Below are 14,525 nucleotides of genomic sequence, written 5' to 3'. Positions count from 1 at the left end.
AAATGTAATAACTAACATTCATTAAATGTCTAATTTATGTGGGCATGGTTTTTTAGGCATCCTCTTATTTTTGTAGGATGTTATGGGCCTTTGAACGTTAGGTGCGATTTTTCACATTTTCATAAAAAACGCTAAATCCTGCTATTGAGGGACCTGCTCAGGTTTTAAATCACTTTGAGAGGCCTAAATAAAAGTAAAACCCCATAAATTACCCCATTATAGGAACTACACCCCTCAACGTACGTAAAACAACTTTTATGAAGTTTTTTAACCCTTTAATTGTTTTACAGGGGTTAAAACAAAATCGGATACAATTTTGAAAGTAAACTTTTTTGGCTAAATGAATGTGTTTTTCAAAAAATGTAAATGATAAAATACCAAACCGCTCCACAAAATTTGATACCCAATCTCTCCCGTGTATAACAATCCCCCATATGTGGTGGTAACCTGCTGTATGGGCACACGCCAGGGCATCGAAGGGAACTGCGCCATTCAGAACAGAGTATGCATTGTCACTTTTTATTGGCATTACATTCTTTTTTTTTGGGCAATTTGGACATATAAGGGCTTATTTTTTGCGACATGAGATGCACTTTACAAATACTTCATTTTCGTGGGTCATTAGCTTATTGATGAGATTTTATTAACTCTTGATTGTATGGGTGAAAAGAAAAATTTTTGTGTAGAGATTTTATGAAAAATGTACATTTTTGGCGTGTTTTACGGGTTTTGTTTTTACGGCGTTCACCGAGCGGGTCCAATAATGTTTCTGAGTTATTGTACGGATTGTTACGGATGCGGCGATACCAAATATGTGGGTTTTTTGGCGATTTTGTGTTTTTTTCACTTTATTGCATGTGTATAGGGAATATTTGTATTTAGGGGACTTTAACTTTATTTAATTAATTATTTTTATTAAAAAATGATTTTATGTAGTGTTTTTAACATTTTTTATTAACTTTTACAGGTTAGCTTGAACAAGTGATCCACTGATGTATTACACTGTATTACAGATGTATTACACTGTGTAATGTAACACACTGAGCATGCTGCGCATGCTGTGTTACAGCCGGGTCCTGCCAGAAGGCACGGACCCGGCTCACAGAAGAGGATCGCGCAGCCCTGATCGCGGGTGTTAGAGGCGGGTGTCGGCTATAATATATAGCCGACACCCGCAGCTTCTGGCACGGGCTCCATTCTGGAGCCGGCGCCAGAAGCATGACGTACTATTACTGCATTTTGTGGGAACGCACCTCCCGCCATGCAGTAATAGTACGTCAAATGTCGGGAAGGGGTTAAAGGAAATCTACCATCAAAATGACAAGCCAGGGGCACTTACTCATATCTCCAGGCACCATGACTATGGTAATCCTCTTTATTTGTTATACATTGCCTCTTTCCTTCTAAAAGCAACTTTTATAATTATGCTAATGAGTCTGACGGTTGTTACCATTGGCACTCCATACTGTATCTTCACAGGCTGTTAAACTGTGCAGGATCACTACCCCCCTCCCTCGGAGATTTCTTTTATTGTACAGTTGGGCATCCAGTAGGGAGTGCTAATGAGCGCTGTGTTTACACTCTGGTAATCTGCAGAGCGGTTTCCCCCTATTTGGGGATAAGTTTTACATTTATTTAGTTGATGAAACCAAATAAGATTGCTCATTGGGAGTGGACATTTCTATTTAATGACCGTCATGACTTTAAAGTATATTGTCAAACAGTGTAACACCTTCTAGTTTTTGTTTCTTGCATGGTCCAGTGTGGTGGCATCATCCAGAAAATCTACTTTGAAGTGAGATGTAAATTGGGTATATAAAGTCAAGGAGGTGGAGAGTTTAACACTGAAGTCAAGATGGGGAGCTCTGAACGCCTCCTCCTCTGTGATTGACATCATGTATCAGACTTCAAGAGATCAGGTTATTGATGTCTCTGGATGCAGGACATTTACAGTAAAGGGGCTATCTGCTGAAAAGAGAGCTTGACTTCAGTGATAAAATCTCCACCTCCCTGACTTAATACAACCAATTTACATCTCACTTCAAAGCAGCTTCTTGCCAACAGAAATTCCCCTTTATATTGATGTAGCGGACATATAGGGGCAGATTTACTTACCCAGTCTTGACACGATGCAGCAGCGCATTCTCCGTCGAGGATTCAGGTCTTCCGGCGATTCACTAAGGTAGTGCGCCCGATGTCCACCAGGTGTCGCTCCTGCGGTGAAGTCCGTCGGAGTTCACTGGAGTTCACCGTCCTATCTTGGCTGCAGGTAAGCGCGTGTCAAGCAACACATTTTTTTTTTAAATTCCGCGTTTTTTCCCGCATCCGTCGGGTTTTCCAATGGCCACACCCCCGATTTCCGTTGCATGCATTCCGGCGCCGATGCACCACAATCCAATCACGTGCGCCAAAATCCCGAGGCAGTTCGGCGCAAATCATTAATTTTTGGGAAACCGAACAAAAAATTGCAATCCGGGCCCTTAGTAAATGACCCCCATTGTTACTAAAAGGTTTAAAAAGTCAGTCCAGTAAGTGTACTCTTAAGTTTATGCTAAAGATGTGCAAGTGCTCGGAAGGGTGTCACCAGAGCCCTTATGGTTTTTACAAGCCACCCAAAGCCCTTGTGTCCATCTCCCTGTGAATTCTCCACTACCTGCCACAATCTCCTGTCGGCAGGGTATAATAGGCAATATTTCCTGCACCCTTCTCCCTCTGGGCTTTCCCGTCCCTCTCTGTGCCGGAAATTTCGGAGCAGAATTGAATATCATAATCACTGCTGCTGGGAACACTTGGTCCATCTTAAAAAATAGAAGAAGGAAAAAGCCTTCCATAAAAAATTACAAACACATCTGTCTGAGCAATCGGAACGGCTGCGATCACTAGATTCTCACTATTTCTTATTGCACTATGAAAACAAGTGTAGAAATCAAGACAAAGGAGGGACGACTTTAGTGCAATGAAATGGTTTTAATAATTTTTTTTTTATCTTCCAGACCAAAGCTGATAAATCTTTCACCACGGAGACCTACGAGGATGCTGTGTCAATACTCAGCGAAGTCTATAAGGAAACCACTTTAAACCTAGATGCCTCGGTGACTATCAAAACGACCAATGATGCGTCTGCTTCTGGGCTGAATACCACCAAATCTGGCGCTAAAATTACTGGCAAATTAGGACTAGAAGGATCAAGAAATAAAAGTATTCATACAATCAAAGAATATTCACTAAAAACGGTGAGAATGCTGATGCCTCGAAAATGTTTTTTATCAAATTAATTCCAGCGACCCAACGTAGTGTGAGAGGTCCTTGTTGATGGAACCTACATGGGGGTACGAGATGCTTTATATGGGTAGAAAGATGTAAAAATATTTATGTTTTAAACATTTTTTTCATAGAACAAAAAATATTTGAGGGTTTCGGGAACTATACAACTGGGGACTTTCAATATGAGACCAAGAAACGTCATATTAACTTCAGAATTCATCGATGACTTGAACGACCTCCCTTCATCCTACCACAAGTTCGAATACTTTGCTTTCCTAGAGATGTATGGAACACATTATACCACAGCTGGAAAAATTGGAGGGAAATATGAACTTGTTTATGTGCTGGATTCTGCTCTTATGAAAAAGAGAGGTATGGTACATGGTGAGACTGTGTTCTCCAACCTGTGACTTTCCAGCTTTTGCACCACAACTCCCAGCATTCCTTTAATGGAACTCATAGCTGTCAGGACATGATGGAAGTTGGAGTTTTGCTACTGATGGAAGGTCCGAGGTTGTATAAAATTGTGATAAAACATATTTGTGACAATTTTCTGCTTTGTTGACCAGTTAATCCAACTCTCCCCCTCTACTTTACCTCGTATCCAATTTTGTCACAAAAAAATTGAATGCTAAATTCAAATGACCTGTAAGGAGTCATGTGGGTGGAGGAGATTCACAGGGGTTGAGAAGAGTCATGAGCGCAGGTCTCTGCCTGACGTATCTCATGTCCCATAGTCCAGTTTATCATCAAAAGTCTGGTGCAGCTGCTTATGATGATGCACTAGCCCCATTGGAGCCCACGGGTGGGCTCAGGCCAGCACGACTCTTCTCCGCCCCTGTGACTCTTCTCCGCCCCTGTGACTCTTCTCCGCCCCTGTGACTCTTCTCCACCACTTTGACTCCTGAGGTCTTTTGTTTGCTATGTTCAAAGATTTCTATGTAATGCTGAATCTCCCAGAATGTAGAAGGACATCAATATGATCCTGTCGCTGTCCTGTTTAACTGGTTTGTCATAGTTTGTGGGCCTTATCCTCATGACGGAATCCCTTTGACAAGTTCCTCTTGCTTTTTTGATTTTTTTTTTTTGTCACAGATGTTACCACAGAAAATGTATTAGAGTGTCTTGGATTTAATGCTGGAATAGAGGTGGAAGGTCAAGGAGTGAATGTTTCAGCAAAGATAAATCCCAAAGCCTGTAGAAAGACTGGTTCCAGGGACGTTCCAGGTAAATACATTATAATACAATAACTGTATCCAACCACTGAGCTGTTATAGACTGTATCCAACTAGGTGTCCTAGACTGTATCCCACCACTGAGGTGTCCTAGACTGTATCCCACCACTGAGGTGTCCTAGACTGTATCCCACCGCTGAGGTGTCCCAGACTGTATCCCAGTGCTGAGGTGTCTTAGACTGTATCCCAGCACTGAGGTTTCCTAGACTGTATCCCACCGCTGAGGTGTCCTGGACTGTATCCCACCACTGAGGTGTCCTAGACTGTATCACACCACTGTGGTGTCCCAGACCGTATCCCAGCGCTGAGGTGTCTTAGACTGTATCCCAGCGCTGAGGTGTCCTAGACTCTATCCCAGCGCGGAGGTTTCCTACACTGTATCCCACCGCTGAGGTGTCCTAGACTGCATCCCACCACTGAGGTGTCCCAGACTGTATCCCACCGCTGAGATGTCCTAGACTGTATCCCACCACCGAGGTGTCCTAGACTGTATCCCACCACTGAGGTGTCCTAGACTGTATCACACCACTGTGGTGTCCCAGACTGTATCCCAGCGCTGAGGTGTCCTAGACTGTATCCCAGTGTTGAGGTGTCTTAGACTGTATCCCACCGCTGAGATGTCCTAGACTGTATCCCACCACTGAGGTGTCCTAGACTGTATCCCACCGCTGAGATGTCCTAGACTGTATCCCACCACTGAGGTGTCCTAGACTGTATCCCACCACTGAGGTGTCCTAGACTGTATCACACCACTGTGGTGTCCCAGACTGTATCCCAGCGCTGAGGTGTCCTAGACTGTATCCCAGTGCTGAGGTTTCCTAGACTGTATCCCACCGCTGAGGTGTCCTGGACTGTATCCCACCGCTGAGGTGTCCAAGACTGCATCCCACCACTGAGGTGTCCTAGACTGTATCCCACCGCTGAGGTGTCCTGAACTGTATCCCACCACTGAGGTGTCCTAGACTGTATCCCACCACTGAGGTGTCCTAGACTGTATCCCACCGCTGAGGTGTCCTAGACTGTATCCCAGCGCTGAGGTGTCTTAGACTGTATCCCAGCGCTGAGGTGTCCTAGACTGTATCCCAGCGCGGAGGTTTCCTAGACTGTATCCCACCGCTGAGGTGTCCTAGACTGTATCCCACCGCTGAGATGTCCTAGACTGTATCTCACCACTGAGGTGTCCTAAACTGTGTCCAACCACTGAGCTGTCATAAACTTTATCCAACCAACCCGGTGTCCTAGACTGTGGCCGAAATTTACTAAAGCCGCTGCACCAGTTTTTTGTTGGACTTTGCATGTTTTTTAATGTGCAAACTGTTTGCAGAGGTATTTAAGAAGTGTCCGAGACACATTCGTGGCTCAGCTGCACTATACCCGACGCAACACAAAATTCTGCACTGAAATGGGCATTCGGTTCTCAATCCGGACTGCATCCCTTCACTGAGATGCCCTAGACTGTATCCCACCACTGAGGTGTCCTACACTGTAACCCACCACTGAGGTGTCCCAGACTGTATCCCACCACTGAGGTGTCCTAGGCTGTATCCCACCACTGAGGTGTCCTAGACTGTATCCCACCACTGAGGTGTCCTAGACTGTATCACACCGCTGAGGTGTCCTAGACTGTATCCCCCCACTGAGGTATCCTAGACTGTATCCCACCGCTGAGGTGTCCTAGACTGTATCCCACCACTGAGGTGTCCTAGACTGTATCCCACCACTGTGGTGTCCCAGACTGTATCCCACCACTGAGGTGTCCTAGACTGTATCCCACCACTGAGGTGTCCTAGACTGTATCCCACCGCTGAGGTGTCCTAGACTGTATCCCACCGCTGAGGTGTCCTAGACTGTATCACACCATTGTGGTGTCCCAGACTGTATCCCAGCGCTGAGATGTCCTAGACTGTATCCCACCACTGAGGTGTCCTAGACTGTATCCCACCACTGAGGTGTCCTAGACTGTATCCCACCACTGAGGTGTCCTAGACTGTATCACACCACTGTGGTGTCCCAGACTGTATCCCAGTGCTGAGGTGTCTTAGACTGTATCCCAGCACTGAGGTTTCCTAGACTGTATCCCACCGCTGAGGTGTCCTGGACTGTATCCCACCACTGAGGTGTCCTAGACTGTATCACACCACTGTGGTGTCCCAGACCGTATCCCAGCGCTGAGGTGTCTTAGACTGTATCCCAGCGCTGAGGTGTCCTAGACTCTATCCCAGCGCGGAGGTTTCCTACACTGTATCCCACCGCTGAGGTGTCCTAGACTGCATCCCACCACTGAGGTGTCCCAGACTGTATCCCACCGCTGAGATGTCCTAGACTGTATCCCACCACCGAGGTGTCCTAGACTGTATCCCACCACTGAGGTGTCCTAGACTGTATCACACCACTGTGGTGTCCCAGACTGTATCCCAGCGCTGAGGTGTCCTAGACTGTATCCCAGTGTTGAGGTGTCTTAGACTGTATCCCACCGCTGAGATGTCCTAGACTGTATCCCACCACTGAGGTGTCCTAGACTGTATCCCACCGCTGAGATGTCCTAGACTGTATCCCACCACTGAGGTGTCCTAGACTGTATCCCACCACTGAGGTGTCCTAGACTGTATCACACCACTGTGGTGTCCCAGACTGTATCCCAGCGCTGAGGTGTCCTAGACTGTATCCCAGTGCTGAGGTGTCCTAGACTGTATCCCAGCGCTGAGGTTTCCTAGACTGTATCCCACCGCTGAGGTGTCCTGGACTGTATCCCACCGCTGAGGTGTCCAAGACTGCATCCCACCACTGAGGTGTCCTAGACTGTATCCCACCGCTGAGGTGTCCTGAACTGTATCCCACCACTGAGGTGTCCTAGACTGTATCCCACCACTGAGGTGTCCTAGACTGTATCCCACCGCTGAGGTGTCCTAGACTGTATCCCAGCGCTGAGGTGTCTTAGACTGTATCCCAGCGCTGAGGTGTCCTAGACTGTATCCCAGCGCGGAGGTTTCCTAGACTGTATCCCACCGCTGAGGTGTCCTGGACTGTATCCCACTGCTGCGATGTCCTAGACTGTATCCCACCATTGTGGTGTCCCAGACCGTATCCCACCCCTGAGGAGTCCTAGACTGTATCCCGGCGCTGAGGTGTCCTAGAGTGTATCCAACCATTGTGGTGTCCCAGACTGTATCCCACTGCTGCGATGTCCTAGACTGTATCCCACCATTGTGGTGTCCCAGACCGTATCCCACCGCTGAGGAGTCCTAGACTGTATCCCAGCGCTGAGGTGTCCTGGAGTGTATCCAACCATTGTGGTGTCCTAGACTGTATCCCAGCGCTGAGGTGTCCTAGACTGTATTCCACAGCTGAGGTGTCCTAGACTGTATCCCACCGCTGAGGTGTCCTAGACTGTATCCCACCGCTGAGGTGTCCTAGACTGTATCCCACAGCTGAGGTGTCCTAGACTGTATCCCACCACTGAGGTGTCCTAGACTGTATCCCACCGCTGAGGTGTCCTAGACTGTATTCCACAGCTGAGGTGTCCTAGACTGTATCCCATCGCCGAGGTGTCCTAGATTGTATCTCACCGCTGAGGTGTCCTAGACTGTATCCCACCACTGAGGTGTCCTAGACTGTATCCCAGCGCTGAGGTGTCCTAGACTGTATCCCACCACTGAGGTGTCCTAGACTGTATCCCAGTGCTGAGGTGTCCTAGACTGTATCTCACCGCTGAGGTGTCCTAGACTGTATCCCACCACTGAGGTGTCCTAGACTGTATCCCACCACTGAGGTGTCCTAGACTGTATCCCAGCGCTGAGGTGTCCTAGACTGTATCTCACCGCTGAGGTGTCCTAAACTGCATCCCACCACTGAGGTGTCCTAGACTGTATCCCACCACTGAGGTGTCCTAGACTGTATCCCACCATTGAGGTGTCCTAAACTGTATCCCACCACTGAGGTGTCCTAGACTGTATCCCACCACTGAGGTGTCCTAGATGGTATCCCACTGCTGAGGTGTCCTAGACTGCATCCCACCGCTGAGGTGTCCTAGACTGTATCCCACCGCTGAGGTGTCCTAGACTGTACCCATCACTGAGGTGTCCTAGACTGTATCCCACCGCTGAGGTGTCCTAGACTGTACCCATCACTGAGATGTTCTACACTGTATCCTACCATTGTAGTGTCCTAAACTGTATCCCTTCATTAAGGTGTCCTAGACTGTATCCCACCGCTGAGGTGTCCTAGACTGTATCCCACCGCTGAGGTGTCCTAGACTGTATCCCACCACTGAGGTGTCCTAGGCTGTATCCCACCACTGAGGTGTCCTAGACCTTATCTCACCACTGGGGTGTCCTAGACTGTATTTCACCGCTGAGGTGTCCTAGACTGTATCCCACCGCTGAGGTGTCCTAGACTGTATCCCACGGCTAAGGAGTTCTAGACTTTATCTAACCAGTGAAGTCCTAGACTGTATCCCACCACTGAGGTGTCCTAGACTGTATCCCACCGCTGAGGTGTCCTAGACTGTACCCATCACTGGGGTGTCCTAGACTGTATCCTACCATTGTGGTGCCCTAGACTGTATCCTACCATTGTGGTGTCCTAGACTGTATCCCACTATTGTGGTGTCCTAGAATGTATCCCACTATTGTGGTGTCCTTGTATTGGAACAGGTGGCCAAATACCCTCAACAGTGAATGTAGATTGGGTAAAAATATCAAGGTTTGGATGAGTGTGAGGAGGATATAATCTGCAAATAAAGAAAGTTTAAGCTCCCTATCTGTCCACCTGACCATTGACTGATACCATGTGATCCTTCCTCATCAGGGGCACCTGGATTCAAGAACATGAGGGGGCCAAATTCTTCCCCATACAATGAGATTTGGATTATAAACAATACGTTATAGTGGGGGGCGCTGCTACTGATGTCTTCTCTGGGACCCAGTAGCTTCAATTTATCCAACAGAGCCTCAAAAGGTGGTAGCGGAGCTCAAAGTAAATCCTAAAATGTTTGGATTCCTCAAACACGGAACTTGGGAAAAGTCTTGAGTTGAATCACAATTTAGCTTCTTTCTACTCTTATATAGCTCTATCGATAGGGAAAACATAGGTCTCTGAATTTTTAATGCAAAGCTTTATATTGTAGATTTTCCTTCCTTTTTTTGTTTTAAAAAAATATGGAAAATGTAAAAAATTAAATAAAGCCCAATTTTTTCCCCCCTAAAAGACCCGTAATAATTATTACAATTGTTTTAATATATTATAAGATACAATTTATCTGCAAAAACTACATTCTGTCTATAGGTTGACAGAAAAATAAACAAGTTGGTTTTAGAAGAGGAGAAAATAAAAAAAAAAAATATGTCCAGGGATCAGTAACTTTTCAACAAGTCAATAGTCCAATGACCACACGAAACTGTGTAATATAACTCCTCCCTATGTCAGGTTACATAAAAGTCTATGGAGAGGGAAGGGGGAGGAGTGAGTGACAGCAGCTAGGTCTACCCATAGCCACTAAAGAAAATGAAGACTACATGTCACTTAATAACTAGAAGCATGTGCACTCATGTACACGCACACACATGCATGCTTAAAGGTGAGGTACACTATGAAGATAAGGGGTGTCATCCATGTATCTGCACCCCTAGTGTTACTCGGTGATGTATGAACTTCTGTATTGTATCATTAAAATTATCTATCATTCTATATCCTAGAAAACAAAACTGTAACCCCCGTGGTAGACGACACAATTTCATTTGTGGAGGGCGGAACCCTCAAGTTTGCTACAATTTTAGATGAGAAGATTTCCAAAAAAAAAGGTGACGTTAATTCTGAAGACTTTGTAGATTGGGCAACTTCATTAATAGACGCTCCATCTATAACGGAGAAGAGGGTAAGTACACCCAAGACACCTGCCCATGAATCTTTGGGAAAAGTTGTAGTCAACGGATATATACCTAGATGCTTACTATAGTTAGATGACAGGCAAATTGTAATGGGAACACTGGACTCCGATAGACAAGACAGTTAACCCAAAAACTCCAGCACCCTAAGAGCACTGCCTTCTCGCTTGAGTGTATCCTGTGCGATACGAGACAACCATGAAGATGCTACCTCCCAGTAGTCACAGCAGAGATGGCTAAAAAAGGAACAAAATTGCCAATGCAAAGGATAGTCAAGGAATGAGAGACAAAAATTAAAAGTGCAGAAATTGCAAAACAGTAGCACGTACAACAGAGATGTAAAAGAAGACTGTATAGCACACACATAATAAGGAACTCTGCTATAGGTGAAAGGGACAGGGCTCTGAGGTTTAGAGCATGTTAACCATTGCCGATCCAAAACAAAGCCTCTGAGCACACGAAGTGACAGATAAAATCAGCGGTTAACCACTAAAGCACTGTTCAGACTGCCGACTGACGTGAATCAGATTCAGCCTGAGGAAAATACTGACACAGATGTAACATAGATAGATAGACAGATAAATAATAAACCAGCCAGTTTGGGGAAGCGGGGAGATGTAGGTTTTGTAGCCTCTTGTCCACTGTGTGTTTAAAACCTCTGGATGCTATTTTCAGAGAATGACGCAATAGATTCATAGGGGAATAATACATTAGGAGGTGCTTGTGGCACTGAAACTGGACCTTGGACGCCATCTTTCTGTGTATGACTTGTGTTTTGTATTTCTCTGCAGCTTTCTCCTATTTACACCCTGGTTCCTGTTGACATAAGAGACGCCTATATAAAGACAAAGAACCTGGAGCGCGCTATGGAGGACTACCTGGATGAATATAATGTGTGTAAATGCCAGCCTTGCCAGAACGGGGGCACAGTGCTGCTGGTAGACGGGGTGTGCATGTGTCAGTGCCCCCTGCAGTACAAGGGTCTGGCCTGCCAGGAGGTGAAGGATAAACTGTTAGAAAGTAAGTAACGTCATTTATATCACTTCGGTACTAAGTCTAGTCACATGAAGGCCCCTTGCACATGGTGGCCGTAAGCTAGTAGTAGTACAAGTGGAAGCTAGCAACCAACCGCCATTGGAGTGCATTGTGTTTAGGATGTGCAGGGGGAGGGAAGAGACCTGCTATGCTCATTGTAACAGCCGGTCAATCTGCAACACTGAGGGCTCTGGAAACACCACCCCAAAGCCCCTCAGACTCCTTAGCATAATTATAATAATTGATTTTAGAAGGAAGCAATGGGCAACTAATATAAGAAGATCACCACAGTCACGGTGCCTGGATATATCTGTAAGTGTCCCTGGTTTATCAAGATGGATTTTGATGGAAGAATTTCTTTAAAATAAATAGAAAATATAGAAAAATATAGAAAAAAAAAATCTGCAAAATGTGTACTCTTTGTTCTTCCCCTGGAAGAAGGGTTGGACTTACATAGGTCCCAAGTTTAAACTGTGGCTCAAGGTGTAAGTCTAGAGCCAAAGATGTGCTGAGCAGTATAGCAAATCCTACGGTTAGCAACCATAAAGGAAAACTACCATTAACACAAATCAAACTAAACACTCGCCTGCGCTTCTTTTCATCCTGATCGTCTCTGTTGTCTTCTTTAATCTTGACACGCCGGGATCACCTGGAAAAAAAGACTTAGCAGAATTAGCAGCACAGAGCACAGGGATGAGACGTCCGGCGCTTCGGGCTGCATATTGCATAAGTCTTTTTACCAGGTGATCTCGGCGTGTCAAGATTAAAGACGAGCATAGAGGGGATCGGAGGTGAGTATGTTTAGTTTGATTTTTGTTAATCTTAATAGTAGTTTTCCTTTAAAGGGAAACCTCAGATCAGCTTGAACTGTAAGGCAGCAGGAGCCCTCCCTCATTGCTCTGCCTGGACTATATCAGATTCAGTAAACCCAAGCCCATGTCTTAATTCTCTGCAAAGATTACTTTTAGCTCCTTGTGACTTTACTCCTAATGTTCTAGGACTTCAATGCTGTGAGAGAGGAAAAGAGTCAAAACTTGGATTCCGGGGATCAGGGGACCCCAATCCTGATGCCAATACAGTTTATAGCTATGATACAGCAGGGTGCAATATATTCATGTGCAGGCATTTTTGGGACCATATGCAACATTACATCTTGGGGGCCCCCTAATGTAGATCTCCACCCATTGGTTCAATGCGGAGCTACCTAGTGCTAATCTCCTCCCCTTTGTCTAATTTCTTAGCACCCTTTTAGGGAGGGGGAAGCAATAAGAGGAGGAGTAGAGCGTGCCGCATCATACTCCAGGACGGAGAGATGAGGTGAGGTTGGCTGCAGTTAAACCTGCATCCCATCATTGTGTGGGACCCCCTCTAGTCTTCAGAGATGCATTATGGGTAAATCTGCCCCTGTTACCTCTGCTACCATGATTTCCTCCATAATAAAACTTGTTTCAGCATATTGGCCACGCTCCCTCTCCATATCATCACCATGTTTCAATACAACACGTCAGGCAGAATTCTCTAGAAAAGGTAAATTGTTACAATCTAGAATCTCTCCAGAAGTTGTATTGACTCTAGTCACTGACCCGCTGTGTCTTCCAGAGCCGACTATTCCTGTTAATGGAGGATGGAGTTGCTGGAAACCCTCCTCTTCCTGCATTAACGGAGAAGAGACAAGAACCAGAACTTGTAACAACCCAGAACCGCAAGAAGGTGGCAAACCATGTGCAGGAAAAACTACCAAGAAAGTGCCGTGCCAAGAGAAAGCGCGTCATTACGCCAATCGTGTATTTCAGTCTTTAGACCCTGAAGTGGAACATTTTAATATTACTTACTACAAGGCCATAGATGAGTCAGAGGATTCTACTCAGGAGTAAAACTATGGATCTATTTCTCTAGATGGAACCTACTTATGAGTCAGATCCATCGGCCAGTCTGGAGCCTCACATAGTTTCCCCTTTGTATCCCTATCATCCCTGTGTTTTCTGTTACTCTTATGAAGCTATAAATGTCTTTTCCAATCACCAGTCATGTTTTATTGATGAAACAAAATAAAGTCTCCAGTTTGGAATCTTCTCTGATCCTTAAGACCTCTACATGTAATACTTCAGGTACTAGTGATGTTCAAATGAAGAACCCAAATAGAGGTCAGTATGGGTCTTGGAAGTACTTTTTTGACTCCAGATTGTTGTGTGGGGTTATTTTCTGGACATCGGTGAGTTACATGCCTCTGCAGAAGCTTTACAGTATAGACAGAACATTGTTTAGACTGGATACAATTGTCTCCATAGCAGCATTGGCTATGTATAGGGTCACTGTCTCTGAATGGAGACAATTGTATCCAGTCTAGACAAGGGGTATTCCCATGAAGACAAGATTCTTAAATATAATTACATATTCTTTAACTCACTGTTACTTACAAAAATACAACATTTCACAGATAATTTCAACCTGTCTCTATCTGTCAGTCCTGATATATACAATTTCAGTTAACCCAGGATCCGACCCTAAATCAGAAGTCTATGGTAGGGCAGGACAGATTTTTCTCCTGTCTGATTCTGCAGTGAGTTCTCTCCACCCTTGTATTAAAACACAAGCTCACACAGAGACTTCCTGCTGGCAAACAGCAGCGTAAGGATAGTAAATCTACAAGCTACAGGCAGATAAGGTCTTTTTTCAGATGTGGGAGGTACTGCAGAGCTGCTAATCTAACCACATTCTCAGCATACAGCATCTCAGCACCGAGGAATCTGGGGGGAAATCCGCATCAAAGGTGGTATTGATGCTGCAATGTGTGGTCCCCGGCAGGTGTTAAATGATGCCCATGATGTCATAGTGTGTGGTGGATAAAATGGCACCGGGACACGGGGGTTAACGATTGCAACAGAAAACTCACATTTATTGAAGCTTCCATCTTTAACTTCCATCTTAGCAGTGTTGTTTCCTAAATAAGAAGTTGTATATAAAATGTGGGCACTATATATAAAATATATAGGCACATATATAAAAATATTTTAATTGTTACTTATAAAACATACAACAATGCATAAGAATAACCAAAAGAACAACTTTTAGTGTATAAATCATACTCAATATGGTACAAAAAGGTATT

At 45.2% G+C, this 14,525-nt stretch overlaps 1 protein-coding gene across 1 annotated transcript in view; it reads left to right on the top strand.

The window, feature by feature from the left end:
- The window catches only part of LOC140118027 (complement component C9-like), a 28,122-nt gene extending 14,633 nt beyond the window's left edge, over positions 1–13,489 (top strand). Inside the window, exons 6-11 of the mRNA XM_072135400.1 lie at positions 2,994–3,233; positions 3,396–3,636; positions 4,360–4,491; positions 10,193–10,371; positions 11,173–11,401; positions 13,016–13,489. Of these exons, the coding sequence (XP_071991501.1) occupies positions 2,994–3,233; positions 3,396–3,636; positions 4,360–4,491; positions 10,193–10,371; positions 11,173–11,401; positions 13,016–13,290 (1,296 nt within the window). The 3' untranslated portion in view covers positions 13,291–13,489. The remainder of the gene's footprint in view (positions 1–2,993; positions 3,234–3,395; positions 3,637–4,359; positions 4,492–10,192; positions 10,372–11,172; positions 11,402–13,015) is intronic.
- Positions 13,490–14,525: the final 1,036 nt, after the last annotated feature.

This window comes from Engystomops pustulosus, chromosome 1 (assembly GCF_040894005.1).
Source record: "Engystomops pustulosus chromosome 1, aEngPut4.maternal, whole genome shotgun sequence".
Classification (NCBI taxonomy): domain Eukaryota; kingdom Metazoa; phylum Chordata; class Amphibia; order Anura; family Leptodactylidae; genus Engystomops; species Engystomops pustulosus.
This window is presented reverse-complemented; position numbering and strand designations above follow the sequence as displayed.